Source organism: Brassica rapa, chromosome A05 (assembly GCF_000309985.2).
Source record: "Brassica rapa cultivar Chiifu-401-42 chromosome A05, CAAS_Brap_v3.01, whole genome shotgun sequence".
Taxonomy (NCBI): domain Eukaryota; kingdom Viridiplantae; phylum Streptophyta; class Magnoliopsida; order Brassicales; family Brassicaceae; genus Brassica; species Brassica rapa.
The window spans coordinates 22,196,731-22,215,919 of NC_024799.2; the positions used below are offsets into that span (position 1 = coordinate 22,196,731).

At 36.4% G+C, this 19,189-nt stretch overlaps 5 protein-coding genes and 1 long non-coding RNA gene across 6 annotated transcripts; 5 read left to right on the forward strand and 1 right to left on the reverse strand.

The window, feature by feature from the left end:
- The first annotated feature begins 469 nt into the window (after positions 1-469).
- Positions 470-6,697, forward strand: LOC103869697. Its single transcript, XM_033292386.1, has 5 exons — positions 470-2,206; positions 2,296-2,419; positions 2,515-2,691; positions 2,773-2,826; positions 2,908-6,697. Exons 1-5 carry the CDS (start codon positions 2,055-2,057, stop codon positions 3,082-3,084), a joined length of 684 nt encoding a protein of 227 aa, XP_033148277.1. The 5' UTR covers positions 470-2,054; the 3' UTR covers positions 3,085-6,697.
- A 235-nt stretch (positions 6,698-6,932) lies between these two features.
- Positions 6,933-9,861, forward strand: LOC103869816 (zinc finger BED domain-containing protein RICESLEEPER 2). Its single transcript, XM_033292706.1, has 2 exons — positions 6,933-7,804; positions 7,982-9,861. The coding sequence occupies exons 1-2, from the start codon at positions 7,768-7,770 to the stop codon at positions 9,859-9,861; spliced, it is 1,917 nt and encodes a 638-aa protein (XP_033148597.1). The 5' UTR covers positions 6,933-7,767.
- LOC103869698 (zinc finger BED domain-containing protein RICESLEEPER 1) lies at positions 9,635-13,035 on the forward strand. The gene is made up of 2 exons (XM_009147778.3): positions 9,635-11,057; positions 11,194-13,035. Exons 1-2 carry the CDS (start codon positions 11,012-11,014, stop codon positions 12,882-12,884), a joined length of 1,737 nt encoding a protein of 578 aa, XP_009146026.1. The 5' UTR covers positions 9,635-11,011; the 3' UTR covers positions 12,885-13,035.
- A 242-nt stretch (positions 13,036-13,277) lies between these two features.
- Positions 13,278-15,729, forward strand: LOC103869699 (probable protein phosphatase 2C 43). Its single transcript, XM_033292385.1, is given in 3 exon segments — positions 13,278-14,273; positions 14,447-14,915; positions 14,918-15,729. Coding segments are annotated over 3 exon segments (1,260 nt in total). The 5' UTR covers positions 13,278-13,985; the 3' UTR covers positions 15,421-15,729.
- A 500-nt stretch (positions 15,730-16,229) lies between these two features.
- LOC103869701 (dihydrolipoyl dehydrogenase 2, mitochondrial) lies at positions 16,230-18,945 on the forward strand. Its single transcript, XM_009147780.3, has 2 exons — positions 16,230-16,566; positions 17,406-18,945. The coding sequence occupies exons 1-2, from the start codon at positions 16,303-16,305 to the stop codon at positions 18,654-18,656; spliced, it is 1,515 nt and encodes a 504-aa protein (XP_009146028.1). The 5' UTR covers positions 16,230-16,302; the 3' UTR covers positions 18,657-18,945.
- On the reverse strand, positions 16,712-17,407 carry LOC117134258. The gene is made up of 2 exons (XR_004458491.1): positions 17,166-17,407; positions 16,712-16,954 (listed from the first exon to the last, which is right to left on the reverse strand). It is a non-coding gene; the product is annotated as an uncharacterized LOC117134258 (long non-coding RNA).
- Positions 18,946-19,189: the final 244 nt, after the last annotated feature.

The window sequence follows — 19,189 nt, forward strand, 5'->3', positions numbered from 1 at the left end:
ACCGTCCAAACTCCAAATATGAGCAAAAAGAAGCATCTTTAACGATTCACTAATGAAGAAACTCGAAAATATGAAGTTTGTGATTATGAAAATGATAGTTATGAGAGTTTTTTAGATGGAAATGTAGAGGAGATGAGAGAAAATGAAGTTTTTTGGGTTATAATGAGAAAAAAAGTGGTTGAAAATTGAATTCTAGAGCTTTAGAGCTCAAAAATGGTGGTTCATGGTGGTTGGAAAAATTGATGATGATGGCATTTTTGTAAATAAGAAGAAATGGTTAGGGTGTATTTGATTTTTTGTTAATTTCGAAATTAATAAAAAAATAAATAAAAATGGCAATTTTGTGAATAATTCAAAAACATAAGGATAGTATGGAAATTTTATTGATGAATAGTATGGACAAAAAAAAAAGGGTTGGTTTTGGATTTGACTTGAAAATATGGGTTGGTTTTGAAAAACACCCAAGTTTAGATGTTGTATTTTATTGTCCAGAATATTTGTTTTATAATGAAATTCTTTGTTTTACATCCAGGTTCTACAATAAAAGATCTTAGTATATATTTGAAATTTTACTCTTTATTTAAATTAGAAAATATTTAGAACTATACAAATTTATGATATATATTTTAGATTTATCACTATAATTACTAAAAATTCTATTTTTCTTTATAAAATATTGACCGTATATACCTCGCATAAACATCCGTATATACAATTAAGCACTATACGGTAGTTCACCGTCCGACCAGTGTATAGTGTATTTTATAACACTGGTTATTATGCGTTTGATACTCAAATAGATAGGTATTTATATGGTTTTACTTATATGTGCCGCAGGGTGATACGATTCATGCAACTGTTAATGAGGATGTGGTTCCGATCTTTGAATCATTCCTCGAAGAAGGTGACTCGAAGATATTCATCAATTTTTCACTTTCTCAATCATGTGGGTCCTATCGATTAACCAAGCATCCTTACAAAATTTGGTTCCAAGCCACCACTCGGGTTAAATATTGTGACGATTTGCCATACAGATTGACTGGGTTCACCCCTGTCAATTTTCGTGAAATCTTAGATGGTAGTCTGAGCCCTGAATATTTGATCGGTGAGTGTAAATAAAATATATGTACAGAGTGTTTAACGTGGTCAAAAATATTATACTGACTTTTTAATCTTATTTTGTAGATATTATTGGTCAGATTGTAGAGGTTACTCATCTTGAAATCGTGTCTCTCAATGGGAAGGACACAGAAAAGATTTCATTAGAGTTAAAAAATGAAGAGTGAGTTATACAATTTGATATAGTTTCGTTTTTATTTTGTAAGGATCTACCATTATATATTTTATTTTCACATACTTACCACCATATCCTTTTAAATTTTGATCCTCAGAGATGTTAGGCTTCCATTGGTTGTATGGGGAAATGTTGCACTAGAACTAAGCAATGCAATTCAACTTCTTTCTGATCGAACTCTAATTTGTGTTATGAAGTTTGGGAAGATCAAAGTATGGAAAGGTAAACTTCTTTATTTTCATGAGGTTACTTATTTTGAGTGATCTTTATAAATATGATATTCTTATACATGGAAAACATGTTCTTCTTAAAAGATGAGCGAAGCGTATGCAATGCATACAATGTGTCCGCTATCTCCCTTAATCCATATATTCAAGAGGTAGAAACTTTTGCCAAATTGTAAGTTTGTATATTTTTGGAAAATCATCGAGTTGTATTTTAGTTCAACCTTATATCAGTACTGATTTTACAAATTTCATTATTTTTATATTTAGGTTACCAAAGGAAAATATATCTTTAGCAATTGTGCAGTCTAAACCATTTTCGATGGTATCAATGATGTCAGAGGAAGAAGACTACTTCGTTCAAACGCCACAGAAAACAATATCTGATATTTTGGAGACGAGAAAGGTTTCAGTAACTTCAATAATTTCATCACCTAAGCATACATTAAGTTTTCTTATTTTTATAAATAGGAGGATTATTTTGATAGGTTGAGAGGTGTTTTGTAAGGTGCACCATAGCTGCGATTGATAATGATATGGGTTGGTACTATATTAGTTGCAAAGTGTGTGGTACAAAACTAGATATGTTGCATAATAACGTTCATCCCGGAGGAACCTATGAACTGGATGTTCGTTGTATGCTCTATTGTACTAAGTGCAAGATGCTCAATCCTAAGCTGAAGCTAAGGTACTAATATACAACCCAGTTCATTTTTCTTGCATATCAACAATTGTATTTTTGTTATATATATTTAATTGTATTTTTATTTATGCTAGGTACAAGTTGCATTTGGTAGTACTAGATAATACAAGCCACACAAAATTGTTGGTGTTAGATAATATTGTGCTGCAATTGCTCCATCAACCTTGCTTTCATCCAACGACACATATCACAAGTGAAGTATGGCCTCTACTTCAATTTGGTTTGTAATGTTTGTTTTGTTTATATGTTCTCTGTAACCTTACGTACAACTACTTGATTGTCGTTTTTTGTAGATCCTGGAACCCAATGTTTTACGCACCGCTCTCAAGAATTTAGTTGGTAAAACATATTTGTTTAAGATCATTATAGATAAGGTTAATTATCAGTACGATGACAACACATTCAGGGTGCAGAAGATTATCACCAGCCCATATATGATAAACGAGTTTGACGTGTCCCCTTATCCTAAGGTACATGTCTTTTGAAAAACTACCCGAGTCTTTATATAGTGTTTTTGGATATCTTAAAGACTTTTAACTTGAAATGTTTAGGGACATTCAAACAAGTTCTACCCAGATTTTTCTAATGGGTCTGAGGACCTAGAGGTAATATATTGATTGATCTCTACTAACTATGTTTGAATGTGCCAAAGTGTTTTATTTTAAATAACAATTCGTGTTGTTCAGGGTTCTATGATGCTAACTGGTAGTTCTTCTGTTGACTCTGAATCTAATGTGAAGACTCCTGCTAAACGTGAAGGATCCACAATCGAAAGTTTAGAGGCAGCCTTTTATCAGAGTACTGCTAACAAACATGGACCTTCGGATTCGATCAAGAAAGTGAAGACTGAAAAAAGTGGCTGAAGAGTTATAGGGTGCTTGTCTACAAGGAAAATAGGCTTTTTTCTGTTATTCTTATAAGTTTTGTTGGTGTTGGCTTTATATTATTTTGCTTATGTGTTTTCGTTTATCTATTTTATTTAGTCTGAAGCATTTTATGTACTCTAAGGTTATTTATTGTTAAATTAATATGAAGCCTCTTTTCATTTTTTGTCTTAACTGGTATATTTTGTACTAAATTGTAGCTCTTTTATACACTAAATTATAAAGCCTTTTTGAAATAACAAGATATATTATTGAAGCAATTAAAAGGTTACTTTTCAATTTTCGATATTTTAATTTTATTATCCATTAATAAAGTCTATCTTCTATATATTAAAAGATAAGCACTTTTAAAATTTACCTTAAAATTTTATTGGCGAGGAAGGTGACGTGGTTTCACGAGAAGCTTATATTTAGTAAAACGATTAGGTGCCACTAGGGGTGTCAAAATGAGTTAACTCGCTCAGCTCAACTCATAGTGAGCTCGGCTCTTTCATGAGCTAGCTCAGCTCATTTATTTTATGAGCTTCAATATGTAAACTCGAACTCAGATCATCTAGATCATGAGCTAAATGAGCTAACTCGTGATCTAAATAAAAATAATTATAAAATAAAATAGTGATAAAATAACTTCTATAATATTGTTCAAAATTTAAATATTAAAAAATTCAAAACATAAATATTAAATACTAAATAAAAACCAACACATGACAAAAATAAACCTAATATAAATTAAATTAAAGCAAAACCAATGATCCAAAACTATTAATCATAATTTACCGTGAGTTCTGAATTGCGATAAGCAAAAGCGAGAGAGACGTATGTCAATTTTGGGATCAACAAAGTTTGTGAGAGAGATGATAGGGTTAATATGGGTTTATATAGAAGATTTTTATAATTCCTAAACATTATAGTTTCTTTTTCTTTCTTCGAAAAAATTATAAATAAATTTTAAAAGTTTAATTTCCATATTACTTATATGTATGTTTTACGTTTTAATTTTAGAAGATAAATATGATTAATATAGAAGTTATCTTTTAAGAAGATTTGGTTTGACATTTTAATTTTAGAAGATAAATATGATTAATATAGAAATTATATTTTTTACATAAAAAAACAGAAGTTATCCAAATATAATATATATATATATATATTATATAATTGTAAGTATAAAAATGAACAAGCTCGTGAGCCATCTCGTGTTCATTAAAGATCGTTTATATAACTCGTGATCTAATTTAAGCTCGAACATTAACTCATTTATTAAATGAGCTTAAAATATAGAGATCATGCTCATGAAAAAAACAAGCCGAGCTGAACCAGCTCATGAGCTGTAGCTCATTTTGACCGTGTCACGAAGAGAACGTTTCTCGCCAAAAATGTAAATTTAATGTGTTCACACTAACATTTTTTTTAAAGAACTTCATATCATCTAAACTTTTCTCGACAAACACTTTTACGTGATAAACCTTCATCTTCAAGTTCGATTAGTAGATTTCTCAATCCTCTCAATATAATCATAGCATCAATAAATCATCATTATTCTTCTATATGTTTCTGTTAAAAAAGGTAACCCATCTGATCTATTGCCATTAAGTCGACAGATCCGTAAAGACGACAAAACGATGAAACTTTAGTACGAAGCCAATTGTTAATGAAATAACCCTTTTCTCCATACTTGCCTTCATGCATTTAGAAGATCACTTACGTTCTTGAGAGCCACCTCTCATTGCTGAAAGAGGACGTTAAAAATCTATTTCTAGATAAATGTGAGGTACTCGGTTTTATTACTGCTCGATGAAGTGATGTTTCGATGAGATTGAATCACTGTAAATCGTCTCGGCTTAGTGTGTTAGTCTTCTCGAGCAAGCAATATAAGCATGCGGTGTCACCACCTTCGCCGCCATGAGAGTTCTGCATTAGACGACCTTGAAGATGAGAAGAAACTTCCAGTAACGAACAACCAGCAAGTCTCACGTGCTGGTCGCATCTGGAACAACCTTTACAATTTAGGACGAACACGTTTACGTGATGCCAACGAGATATGAGCAGAACACTTTAACATTGGTCAGCCAGTTTTTCGTAAACGTGAAACAACTTACAAAGATGTTACACAAAATATCGCAGCTCGGAACAACCTGACCGTTTTACATCACTAGTGTAGCAAAATGTATGTATATCATAATTTCACCTACATGATGATCACAATATTGGTGGTACATTTTTTAGTTTATAGAGTATGAGCTAATATTTTTTGAAGTTAATGATTTATCACGTAAATGTTAGGTTCCACGGTTTTTGGGTATCCACTATATAGAAGTAGGACCTAATATTTTTCAAAGATATTGTTTTATCACGTAAACGTGTTCTGCTCATGTGTAAATGCAACGACTTAGTGTATTAGTCTTCTCGAGCAAGAATATAAGCATGTGAGTGTCACCACCTTTGCCGCCATGAGAGCTCTGCATTAGACGACTTTGAATATGAGAAGAAACTTCCAGGAAAGAACCACCAGCAAGTCTCACGTGCTGGTCGCATCTGGAACAACCTTTACAATTTAGGACAAACACGTTTACGTGATGCCAACGAGATATGAGCAGAACACTTTAACATTGGTCAACCAGTTTACGTAAACGTGAGAACACTTTATCACTTTAAAATGTTATTGTTTATGATCAGAACTGAATTATTGAGTTTTATTGTTCGCTTCAGACATCTAACAACAGTTGAAGGTTGTTCGGATATTTTATTTGATCCTCAGATTTCATAAATCTAGTACTAAAAATCAATCAATGTGTGTTTATTATGATTTCAAAATATTATTATAGCAATTGTGAACATAATTAGTATTAATCTTAATAATATTGATTTAAAAAAAAATTATTTACTTTCAGGATTCTATTCCGCGTATTTTGAGTCGACTTCAAGAGAGTTGAAGACTTTAATTTATTATGTTATGCAAGTTTTATGTTATTTTGGGTTTTTTATTCTAAACTAATTATGTGTTTTAGAGGGTCGAATAACCTTCAATTTCTTTTATTATGCAACTATGTTTTCTGAATTTAAAGAAGCTATACTTTTTTTTTATTTCACATAGTTATTATTTTGCTTATAATATGTTATTTATCCACCTTTTTTTATTTTATTTGTTAAACCCCTAAGTCCATAACTATTACAACGTGATAGACGAAATATAAAAAAAAAAAAATTTCAAAACTTCTTCTCAAACTTGCAAACACCATATGTTAAATTTTAATATTAGTGCACCCATTATAAAAAGTATATGGCTTTGTCTCTGATAATAATCATACCTTTAGTTTTACCTCACTATGGTTTAAAATATACATTATGTTAAAGATAATCATAATATATAATTTTAACATTAATATAGATATTTTATTCTGTGTGAAGCGCGAATTAATAACTAGTATATTGAAAAAGAGGCAATGTTGTCAATTTACGACCTAAGAAATTAAAATAAGCCACAAATATAAGCCCAATAAAAAAAAAACTGGGATAAGACATGGGTCTTACGCAGGGTACATTTATATGAAAATTATATAGGAAATATCGTGTGGAAAAAAATTATATTATTGATCGAATTAATATATTTGTCCTTAAACAAATCTTTTTTAAAAAAATTGTTAATTACATAATTTGTTTACTAATGAGCTGATCTCATTTTTAAAAATATTTTAGGTCAAAAAATTATTTATCGCATAAAAACTTAACGTTTAAGTCGAATAATCTCATGCCTACTATTTGGTTACAATAAAACTATGTCAGCTAGGTTTTATATCATGATTTAGCAATTTAAAAGTTAATTATGGTTATGAGAAGTTTACGTTCACGTGTCAATCCTATCTATCTTCGATATTTTTCTCCTTTTTGTGTCAGTTTTAGTAATTTATACTTGTTTTGAAAAATTCAAAACACAACATATTCAAAAAAATCTAAATTTTTAATATATGATCAATGTAACTGTGTAATTTATTTTAATAGTAAAGAATTAAACAAAAATTATAGAAAACATACAAATTATTAGCAAATCTTCATTATTTAAAATTACTAATTACTATATATATCATAATCACATTAGGTAATTCCGTATGTTTTATTTAAGAAAATAATTTATAATAAATATCCACGTTGCTTTAGTTAATATCATATGATATCATATAGTTGGTATTAAATGTTTCTAGTTAGATATAAAAATCGAATTAGACTAACATATTTTTTAATTTCAATGTAAGGCTTACACGTAAGATTAATTAGTTATCTAATTGATTGACACAAAAGCAATATATCTTTTTTAATTATTACAAAATTGAGATTACATCTTTTCAAATGTTCCTCAATTAATATATAGGGAATATCTCTCCTTCATATCATACATTATATATGGAGTCAGATACAACAACCGAATACACCATTTTTCCCTCACACGTAAATATTCAAAACAATCTCGTCCGTCCACTACGCACAGTACTTCACCGTCAGATTCATAAACCCCCTGAAAAAAAAACTATCCAATTACAAAAAGCCACGTACGTCGATAGATAGTAGCAGCGTTCCCGCCAAAATCAAACACTAAAAACCCCAAATCGTCTCTTCTTCCATAAAATCGTCTCTCTCTCTCTCCACCGTTCGTCTCCCCCGAAACACATGGACAACAGAGATCTCGCCTCCGGCTCCTGTTCAGGTACTTGTTTCTTTATTCATTTAGTGGATTCGACCCTAAATTTCTAGGGTTTGTTCTGTTCCGATTTAGCTCCTTCGATGTTTGTGAATCTATCAGTGTAAAAAAAAAAAAAAAAAAAAAAAAAAAAGAATCTATCAGTGTATTGCGTGTACTGATTCTATCCTTAAATCGTTTTAGAAATGCGGAAGAAACTAAAACTGGACGATCATGAGGAGGAGGAGGTGGATTGTAGTCGTCCTTCGCCAGCAGATCCGGAGAAGGAAGCTTTCAACGCCCTAGCGAGGTCGTTCATTCGCAGCGGGGTCAACCCCAACACCATCAAAACCCCTTCCTTCACAAAGCTCATACGTCTCCTCAACCCTAATTTCCGCCCCACTGTTTCCATCCTCAAGAACGAAGTTCTGGAGATACACCAAGAATGCAAAGAGAAAGCTAAAAGCTTTCTCAAAAGTTTCCAAGGGAAGCTAACTCTCTCTTACGAATGGATTGTTCTTGGTCATGGGTGGACTAGAGATTCCCTTAAAGGCCCCGTCTTGCAGGAGGATTTCGTCTGCATCACTGCTCATTTTGTCGATGATGATTGGAAGGTCAGGAGATGGATCCTGGGGTATGCTGGTGAGGTGGATGTGGTGGCTATGGATGATCTTTATGTTCACGGGTTTAGGAAGGCTGTTCAGGGGTTTGAGATTGAGGGGAAGGTCTCTACTCTTTTACTTCCTAATGATGAAGGGTTTGATGAAGAGACGTTGGGTGGTTTCAGGAGAGGGTTAGAAGAGAGGGGAGATAGCTCGATTGCGCCGCCGGTTTTTCTTGTCTATTGCTGCGCTGATCTTTTCAGGTTAATGGTTCATGATGTGTTTAGGGAGTTAAGCGGGAAGCTGCTGGAGGATTTGCGTATGATTGTTGGATGGGGAAAGTGTTCGTCTGAGAACTGGCACCTCTGGGTTTCTAATCTTCAACGAGCTGTTGATATGAAGAACGAGGATGAGTTCTCCAAGGATGAGATTTACGATGATTATGACAAACCGTCTGATGAAGAGTGGGTGAAGATTGAGACTTTTAGCAGGCTCGTTGGCTGTATGTATAAAGTGGCGGTGGAGCTTTTCGAGGGAGGGTATTCGACGTCTAATGTGTACTTCTACCTTCTTGCTGAGCTGAAGGTGATGTTGGAGAAGGAGCTTGAGGGGGCTGATAGTGATTACTTTCGCTGCAATGCTAAGTGGATGTTGAAGAGGTTTGATAAGTATTGGGATCATATGTTTCTGGTTTTGGCTACTGCTTCTGTGTTGGATCCTAGGTTCAAGATGAAGTATCTGGAGTTTTACTGCTCAAAGAAGATTGACAATGATGAAGGCTCGAAAGCTGAAACTGTTTTGGACTATTTGCGCAGTCTGTATGCTCGTTATGCAGCTAGTGATGTCTGTCAGAAACCAATATGCTCGGTTGTTACAGTTGACTCCAAAGAAGAAGGTGAAAATGATGATGGAGGAGGAGAAGAAGAAGATCATGATGAATTACAAGATGGTGAAGAAGATTATGATGATGAACAAGAAGGAGAAAATGAAGAAGATTCTGATGAAGAACTAGGAGAAGGAGAAGAAGATTGTGAGGATGATGAAGAAGAGGAATATGACGAGGAAGAAGATGGAGAAGAAAAGTATGATTCTGATTCATCAGAAGAAGCAGAGAGGGAAGCAAGAAAGAACAGAGAAAAGAAGCCTGACGCCTGCAAAGATTTTGCTTTCTTTCAAGAATTTCTCAAGTTTGAAGGATCATCTCCAAGAGAGTGTGGTGAATCAGAGCTTGATGCCTACCTCAAAGAACCTGTTATGGAGTGGAACAAAGACTTCAAAGCACTGGACTGGTGGAGAGAAGAAGGTCACAAGTATCCAGTCCTCTCTCGAGTAGCTCGTGACATTCTCTCAATCCCAATCTCACGAGCCACGTCGTACCATGCTTATGGAATGGACAGAAGAGAGCCTCCTGCGTTCGTCGTCTCCTTGGAAGCCGAAGTTGCCAACGCCATGATGTGCAGCAAAAAATGGTTACGACTTTGACAGTCTGTCAAAATTGGTAACAACATTTCCCTTTTCTAGTTTGAACTTTTACCCTTTTGTGGTCTTCATGAAACTCAATATCTATGTTTTTCGTTTTAGTACTATTCTATCTACGCTTTCTACAGCTGTGCAATCAGAGCCGGTCCTAGGTCTGTTAAGGCCAGAAGCCCAAATAAAAGAAATGGCTGAAAAAAAAACATTGCTCCTGGAGGGACATTGAACCCATGAGCTAACGTATTGATCAAGTGTAACTAAACCACTACACTACGGACATTTTTTTAAAATATTGTGGCCGGTTAAATACTTAATACAATGGCGGCCGCAAGCATGTGCTTCTTTCGCTTGTTTCCAAGGCCGGCTCTGTGTGCAATGTTCTTTTCTGAAGGTTATCTTTGTTAGATTAAATGAAATTTTAAAATAGAAAACAAAGAGTTCCATTCAAGATATTTCATTGGCGTTTTTATAGTAAAAATTTACTGAAAAATGGAGAAAAAAGTGACAAGAGTATGTTGACAAAAAATGACGAGTATTTTACTTGGAAAATGTTGAGTTACTTTTTCTTTTAAACAAAAAAATATTGAGATACTTTTTAATATCCATTTACATTCATTTTATAATAAATTAAAAATCACTTTACAAATACAAAATAATTCAGTTATGTAATTTTTTTTTATTAATTATTTTGTTTGATGGATGGAAAGGCTTTAATGCTGTAGAAACTTTAAAAGAAAAATCATAGTTAAAAAGTTAAAACATGAATATTTTCATACTACAGTATAGTTGTATCTTGCAGTTAATGTTTTGAATGAAACGACAAAACTGATTTCAAAATGGGCCGAATATATATTCTGCATATATTCGTAATTACCATTAACGAAATCACAAAATCTAAACACAATATTTGAAATAATCTCATCCGTCCAATACTTTCATTATAAACCGTCCGATCCACCGCCTCGATAATCAAACCTCGAAAAAGCAAAAAACATCCAATAACTGAAAGCCACGTAGTAGCTATAACCTTCCCGCCTAAATCACAAATAAAGATCTTACAACAGTATAGAGAAAATCGGAACCGTCTCTGTATTTAACCTAAACCCCTCTCTCTCCCCTTCCTCTCCAGTCTCCACACAGAAGAGCAACCTTTGCTATGGACAACAACAGTGATCTCGATTCCAATTCCGGCTCTGATTCAGGTCCTAATCTCTTCTTTTGTCTCTATTTAGGGTTATCTTCTCATGATTTTGTACGGAACTAGGGTTTATTCTACAGTTTCCAAAAAAATATATTAGGATTTATTCTAGATGCGTAATGATACTCTGTACATTGTAGAAACGAGGAAGGAACCAAACATAGACGTTCATGTGGAAGATACTGTAGACGACACTGTTGACGATCTCATGGACGACTTTGAAGATGATGATGATTTTGAGGAGGAGGAGGAGGAAGACAATGATGATGATGACATGGTTGAGGATGAGGCAGATGGTGGTCACAACCCAATGTCGAACTGGTTAGGAATCACTCCAGCTTCCATCAGGAAAGAGGTCCTCAAGATACACGAAGAACGCAAACTCAAAGCCAAGAGATTCCTCAACGACTTTCAAGGGAAGCTAACCCTCTCTTACGAGTGGCTGCTTCTCAACAACCAAGGCTACTATAGAGGCCCCATCAAACACGAGGACTTCACCTGTCTGGCTGCTCATTTCATCGATGATAACTGGAAGGTCAGGAAATGGATCCTCGGCTACACCACCGACGCGTCCGTACCTTTAAATGATGTCTACATTCACCATTTTCGAACAGCTGTTCAGAGCTTCGACATTCAAAACAAAGTCTCTACTATACTGCTCCCTAACGATGAGGATTTCGATGAGAAGACGGTTGACGCTATCAAGAAATGTGTGGGAGAGGGAGGGGTTAACCCGCCGGTTTTCGTGGTGTACTGCTGTGCTGATCTGTTCCGGTTGATGGTTGATGGTTTGTGCAGCGGGTTTAGGTGGACTTTGTACGAGGAGCTTCGTATGTTGGTTGGGTGGGGGAGGTGTTCGTCGCCTAACTGGGATTTGAAGCTGTATCATTACCAGCGAGCTGTTGATATGCATAAGGAGGATGCGTTCTCCAAGGATGAGATTTATGATGATTATGATAAGCCGTCTGATGAGGAGTGGGTGAAGATTGAGACGTTTTGTAAGCTCGGTGGGTGTGTTTATAAAGTGGCTAAGGAGCTTTTTGAGGAAGGGTGGGCGACTTCTAATGTGTATTTTCATCTTCTTGCTGAGCTTAAGGTGATGTTGAAGATGGAGGTTGATGGTGGTGGTGGTGGTGGTGGTGGGAGTGAGTATTTTCTCCGGAAAGCTAAGAAGGTGTTGAAGATGTTTGATAAGTATTGGAGTGGTATGTTTTTGGTTTTGGCTGCTGCTTGTGTGTTGGACCCGAGGTTCAAGATGAAGTACGTTGAGTTTTACTGCTCGAAGAAGATTGAGGATGATGAGGGATCAAATGCTGAAGCTGTTTTGGAATATTTGCGCAGTCTGTTTGCTCGCTATGCAGCTAGTGATATCTTTAAGAAACCAATATGTTCTGTTGATACAGTTGACCATGAAGTGGATGAAGAAGATGAGGATGAAGATTGTGTTGATGATGAAGAGGAAGCAGATAAGGAAGAGAAGGAGAAGCCTGATGCGTACAAGGACTTTGTTTTGTTTCAAGAGTTTCTCAAGTTTGAAGGATCATCTTCAAGAGAGCTTGGTGAATCAGAGCTTGATGCCTACCTCAAGGAACCGATCATGGAGTGGAACAAAGACTTCAAAGCGTTGGAGTGGTGGAAAGAGAAGAGCCAAACTTATCCAGTACTCTCCCGTGTAGCTCGTGACATTCTCTCTATACCGATCTCACGTGCCACGTCTTACGATGCTTATGTTTCGGACAAAAGAGAGCCTCCTGAGAATGTTCTGTCCATGGATGCCAAAGCTGCTAACGCAGTGATGTGCGGCAGAAGCTGGTTACCACTTATAAGATAGTGTGACCAAAATGGTAAGACCTTTTTTCTTTATCTCTATTAAGAACTTAAAATGCTTTTGTATCCTTCGTGAAACTTAACAACTCTGCTTATTATTTTGGTTTTGGTACTTTGGTTTCCTATTTCTATATCAGTAGCATGTTCTTTTTGAAGAGTTCACACAATCGTATTATGCAGTCTACAAAAAAAAATAACATGAAACTTCGGAAATAGAATAAAAAACTATCTTTTGTTAAATTAAATTTGAATATCATAATTTATTTGGAAAATCGAAGAAGACTAAGCGTAGTAAAATAATATACGTGCTTACCTACGTCTCTCTTTGCTTATATAGCTGGATAATCGTCACTAATTCGTCTTTTTCTACTTTGAAAATTACATGAAAGGGTCTTACTTATGGACATATGGTTGATAAATAACAAAAGTGTACAAAGCTATAGCCGTATGAACATGCGATGAGAATTTCAACACGCCACATTTTGTTCAACGAGGGATTAAATGAACTATATTTGTCTACATAGTTGACCGGAATTAGTAACCAGCCAGCGTCACCCTTTTGAAGTTTGGAGTCGACTTTCCTTTAAAAAAAATCGTTTTAGTTTGCTAATTTATCTACAGATTTTTATTAAGTAAAGAATTAGTTAGCTTTGATTTAAATAACATAACTAACAATGTTGGCAACATACAAATATCATTTTACGCCTCTTTACAATTTTTTTAAAAATTTATTCGGTCATCAAGTGAGGTAAAGAGCCATACACGGTGGCGGTGGATTGGTAAAGAGGCCAAGTGGTTCAAAAGGTTGCACTCATGTTTCCCACGTGTAACTCGCCACTGGCCAAAGTACAATATTAATTAAAATCTTTTGTCTTAATTGGGGTATTCAACCACCAATTTAACAGATAAGTGTGGTGGACACATGAGCATCATGCATTTTAAAAACACCTATTTATAGATATTTACACTAATAAGATATTTTTACCAAAAATTATCTTAAAACAGAATATAATATTTATATATTAGTGACATATATATTCTCAACATATTCATGTAGAACTTCTTTTTATTTCTTTAATACTTCCCCCAAAAAAAAAAAATTAAAATGCGTGCAAGCAGAGCTTCTTCACTCACCCAAAAATGGCTGCTTTTGACACAGCTTTGTCTTCTGAAGGATCTCGTAATCAGATGCGTACGTCAGTTCATCAGAAGAGCTAAAGCGATGCTTCTGAGTCAAAACGTCGTCGTCGTCGAGCCTGCTGAGATCAGTGTCGTCGTCGACGTTAAGTCGTCTCAACAAGATCTCAATAGCTTTCAGATTGCTCAAGTTCGAATCCGTGACTCTGTCTGTATCGAGATTCCTGTTCCTGAAGAAACGCCTCTGTTAGGATCGGTATGTGTGTGATGGGTTTATCGCAATTTCTCTGCTTTTGATTGTTTAAGGTCAATCCAATTTGTGTTTAGTTAAGAAAGAGATGTGATTTGATAAAGTCGTCGCCTTTATTGCTGTTCTGTTGTGTGAATCCTCTGTTTTTTTTCTTTCTTATCTGTCAGTTTTCAAAACAGGTCAAGACTTGTTCTGTTACTGAAGAGGATGTTACTGAGTTTGTCCCGAAGATAAGTTCTGGGAGTTATGCGGATAAAGGCTCGAGGGAGTACATGGAAGATGAACACATATGCATAGACGATCTTTCATCTCATCTTCCCTCTTCCTTCTTTAGATTCCCTGTTCCCGTTGCTTTCTACGGTGTGTTTGATGGCCATGGTGGATCTGAAGCTTCTCAGTACATCAAAGAGAATGCAACGAGATTGTTCTTTGAAGACGATGTGTTTAGAGAGTCTCACTTTGTTCTGAACAACTTTTTCTTGCAAGAAGTGGAGAAGTCTCACCGGGAAGCGTATAGGTTAGCTGACCTCGCCATGGAGGATGAAAGCATTGTTAGTGGTTCGTGCGGAACAACCGCATTGACAGCTCTTGTGATCGGGAGGCACTTGATGGTTGCTAACGTTGGTGATTGTCGGGCGGTGCTATGCAGGGAGGGAAAGCTGTAGATATGTCGTTTGATCATAAGTCTACGTTTGAGCTGGAGCGGAGACGGGTGGAGGAGTTAGGAGGGTACTTTGAAGGGGAGTATATATACGGTGAGCTCGCCGTAACAAGAGCTCTTGGAGACTGGTCACTGAAGAGGTACTCTTCCTTGGGAGGTTCTTTGTCGCCTCTCATCTCAGACCCGGAGATTAAGCAGGTGGTTTTGACCGAGGAAGATGAGTTTTTGATAATGGGGTGTGACGGTGTTTGGGACGTGATGACGAGCCAGTATGCTGTTACGTTTGCCAGGCAAGGTCTGAGGAGGCACGGTGACCCGAGGAGATGTGCGATGGAACTTGGAAGGGAAGCGTTCAGGCTTAACTCGGCGGATAATGTTACAGTGTTGGTCATCTGCTTCACGTCTTCGTCTTCAACTCCCCAGAGGAGGAGAATACAGTTTTGTGTTTCTGATGAAGCCAGAGCCAGTTTGCAAGCGATGCTACAAGGCTAACGTGTTTGTGTGCGGTCTTGAGGGGGACAAAGTGTATATAAAGATAGAAAGCAGAGAGCAAAGATTGTTTGATGACATTTAACATCTCTCTCTGATATTGGATGAAATAAAAATGAAGCAGACAAAAAAGGAGAAGATGAAGTGACTTACTTGTGTTTTGCTGTTTTAAATGTGCATAAGTGTTGTAGCCGTTTTTGATCTGTGTTTGATTGGCTATTTTCTCCAGTAGAGGATTAGTGAGCACTTATGTACATAATAAACTGATTTAAGAATAAAGGCAAATCCAGGTTATATAAAGTTTTATCTCTCTTTTTTTGTTTCATTTCTTACAGATTTTAGAAAAATATATACTCTTCTCTTTCTTTCTCTAATCTTCATCTCCATTTCATTATTTCATATCATGTTATATTCACTTTTTATATACTTTGTTTTAGCAACATAAATTTTCATTAGGAAATTAAACAGAGTTTGAGCAACATAAAATTTCACTTTTTATATACCTAAAAGGGTGGATGGTCCATATGTAAAATTGTAAACCATGAAGTATTATATAAATTGAATTATTAGGACAATCATCTATCAATTATCATATGATTTATTACTCTGTGGTGTTTAGTATAGATTGATTTTGGATTCTCCTAATTATATGATCTATGCCATAATTCTTTGGATATTTACAAGTTACTAACATAAACAATTGAACCGGATCCGAACCTTTTATTGTGGTCCGAATTGACCAAACCGAAATTAAACCGGAAACCAAACCGGATTCCGTAAACCAAAATGAACAAAGCGAAGAGGGCACTTTCAAAGTTAGTGCTTCCGTCTTTATTCGACTCTTCAAAACCAAAGTCTCCTTCGAAAAACAACAAACAAACAACGATGGCGATGGCGAACTTGGCTAGAAGAAAGGCTTACCTTCTCACCAGAAACATCTCCACTGCCCCTCTCAGATCCTCCTTCTCCCTCTCCCGCGGCTTCGCTTCGTCCGGATCCGACGAAAACGATGTCGTCATCATCGGCGGCGGTCCTGGAGGCTACGTGGCGGCGATTAAGGCCGCACAGCTCGGTCTCAAGACAACCTGCATCGAGAAACGCGGCGCTCTCGGTGGTACTTGTCTCAACGTCGGATGTATTCCTTCAAAGGTGATTCATTTCAATCCTATTATTCAACTTTTGTTCATTCAGATTCGATCCGTGAAGGAGATTAAATTGATTTTTTTTGGAGGTTTAAGAGTCTGCTCCTGTGATAAAACGTATTCGCGAAATCAGATCTCTTTGTTCCTTGTTAATATCACTCTGTACTTTTGTTGTTGTGTGATGTGTTAGGCTCAGGCTCTGCCACACTCTGTTTTAGCTTTGATGGACCTATCTTACGTTGTCTATTAGCTTCTGTTGAATGAAAAATCTCATAAAGCTTCTATTTTTCTTGGATATTTAGGTCCTTCAGTTTTTTGTTTACCGTGGTGTTAATAGGACTCTGTTTTTTTTTTTGCGTTAGGCTCTTCCACACTCTGTTTTAGCTTTGATGAACCTATCTTACGTTGTCTATTAGCTTCTGTTGAATGCAAATTCTCTTAAAGTTTCCATTTTTCTTGTATATTTAGGCTCTTCTTCACTCTTTTCACATGTACCATGAAGCAAATCACTTTTTTTTGCTAACCATGGTGTTAATAGCACTCTGTTTTTCCTTTGCTGTATGATTGTGTTAGGCTCTCTACACTCTGTTTTAGCTTTTGATGGACCTATACTACGTTGCCTATTAGCTTTTATTGAATGAAAGCTTCCTTTTTTTCTTGAATATTTAGCCTCTTCTTCACTCTTACATGTATCATGAATCATAAAAGGTTTTGGTTACCATAGTGTTCATAGCAGTCTGTTTTTTTTTTTATATATATGATTGTGTTAGGCTCTTCCACACTCTGTTTTATAGCTTCTGTTGAATTAAATTCTCATAAAGATTCCTCTTTTCTTGTACATTTTAGGCTCTTCTTCACTCTTCTCACATGTACCATGAAGCAAAGCACGTTTTTGCCAACCATGGTGTCAAGGTCTCTTCCGTTGAGGTTGATCTCCCTGCCATGTTAGCTCAGAAAGACACAGCCGTCAAGAATCTCACCCGCGGTATCGAAGGCCTCTTCAAGAAGAACAAGGTGAACTACGTTAAGGGCTACGGCAAGTTCCTCTCCCCTTCTGAAGTCTCTGTGGAGACAACCGATGGAGAAACCACCGTTGTGAAAGGGAAGCATATCATTGTTGCAACTGGCTCGGATGTCAAGTCTTTGCCCGGCATCACTATCGATGAAAAGAAGATTGTCTCGTCGACAGGAGCACTGTCTCTGTCTGAGATACCGAAGAAGCTGATCGTCATTGGCGCTGGCTACATTGGTCTTGAGATGGGTTCTGTGTGGGGACGGCTTGGATCAGAGGTCACAGTTGTTGAGTTTGCAGCTGATATTGTGCCCTCTATGGATGGCGAAATCCGCAAGCAGTTTCAACGTTCGTTGGAGAAGCAGAAGATGAAGTTCATGCTCAAGACTAAAGTAGTTGGCGTGGATTCTTCAGGAGATGGCGTCAAGCTCATAGTGGAGCCTGCAGAAGGTGGAGACCAGACTACTCTCGAAGCTGATGTTGTCCTTGTCTCAGCAGGAAGATCTCCCTTCACATCTGGACTTGATCTTGACAAAATCGGAGTTGAAACTGACAAAGTAGGGAGGATCCTCGTGAACGAGAGGTTCTCAACCAACGTTTCAGGCGTTTACGCTATTGGAGATGTGATTCCAGGACCAATGCTGGCTCACAAAGCCGAAGAAGACGGCGTGGCTTGTGTTGAGTTTATAGCAGGCAAACACGGACACGTGGATTACGACAAGGTCCCTGGCGTTGTCTACACATATCCTGAAGTTGCCTCTGTGGGTAAAACCGAGGAGCAGCTGAAGAAAGACGGTGTGAGCTACCGAGTTGGGAAGTTTCCGTTCATGGCTAATAGCAGAGCCAAGGCTATTGATACAGCAGAGGGATTGGTCAAGATTTTGGCTGATAAAGAGACGGACAAGATCTTGGGAGTTCACATTATGTCGCCAAACGCGGGAGAGTTGATCCACGAGGCGGTTCTGGCGATTAACTATGATGCGTCTAGTGAAGACATTGCTAGAGTCTGTCACGCTCATCCCACCATGAGTGAGGCTATCAAGGAAGCTGCTATGGCTACCTACGACAAGCCCATTCACATGTAGAAGAAGCTCCACAGGTAAAATCACGGTTTAGTTTTTGGTTCTGTTTAGGCCAAATCGAGATCTTGAACCCGTGTGGTTTTGGGTATATTTGGTTTGGTTTTTATATTTTCGGTTAAACCTTGATTTTTTTTTTTACTTTCTCGTTGATATGGGATGAGCTCAAAGAATATAACTTTACCACTCCTTTGTAATAATTTGAAATGTTCAAGTAAACCAATTATGGTTCATCGGGTTTGATCGTTGGTTTGCTTGACCCATTTTTTAATTGAGTAAACCAAATTCAATGTGATTTCATTGTGGTTTTTCTAATATAGGTACTACTTCCAGATTTGATCATTTGGTTCGATTATGCGCTTAAGATATTTTTTTGCTAATTATGTTGAACACAAGTTTGGTTCAAATATTACTCTTGGTGTATAAATATTACTCTTGGTGTATAAATATACAAAGACACCCTGGAGATTCCGACAATTATGGAGTTGTTCCAAAAAAATAAAAATTGGAGCAACTATGGAGTAATTGGAGGTTCAGAT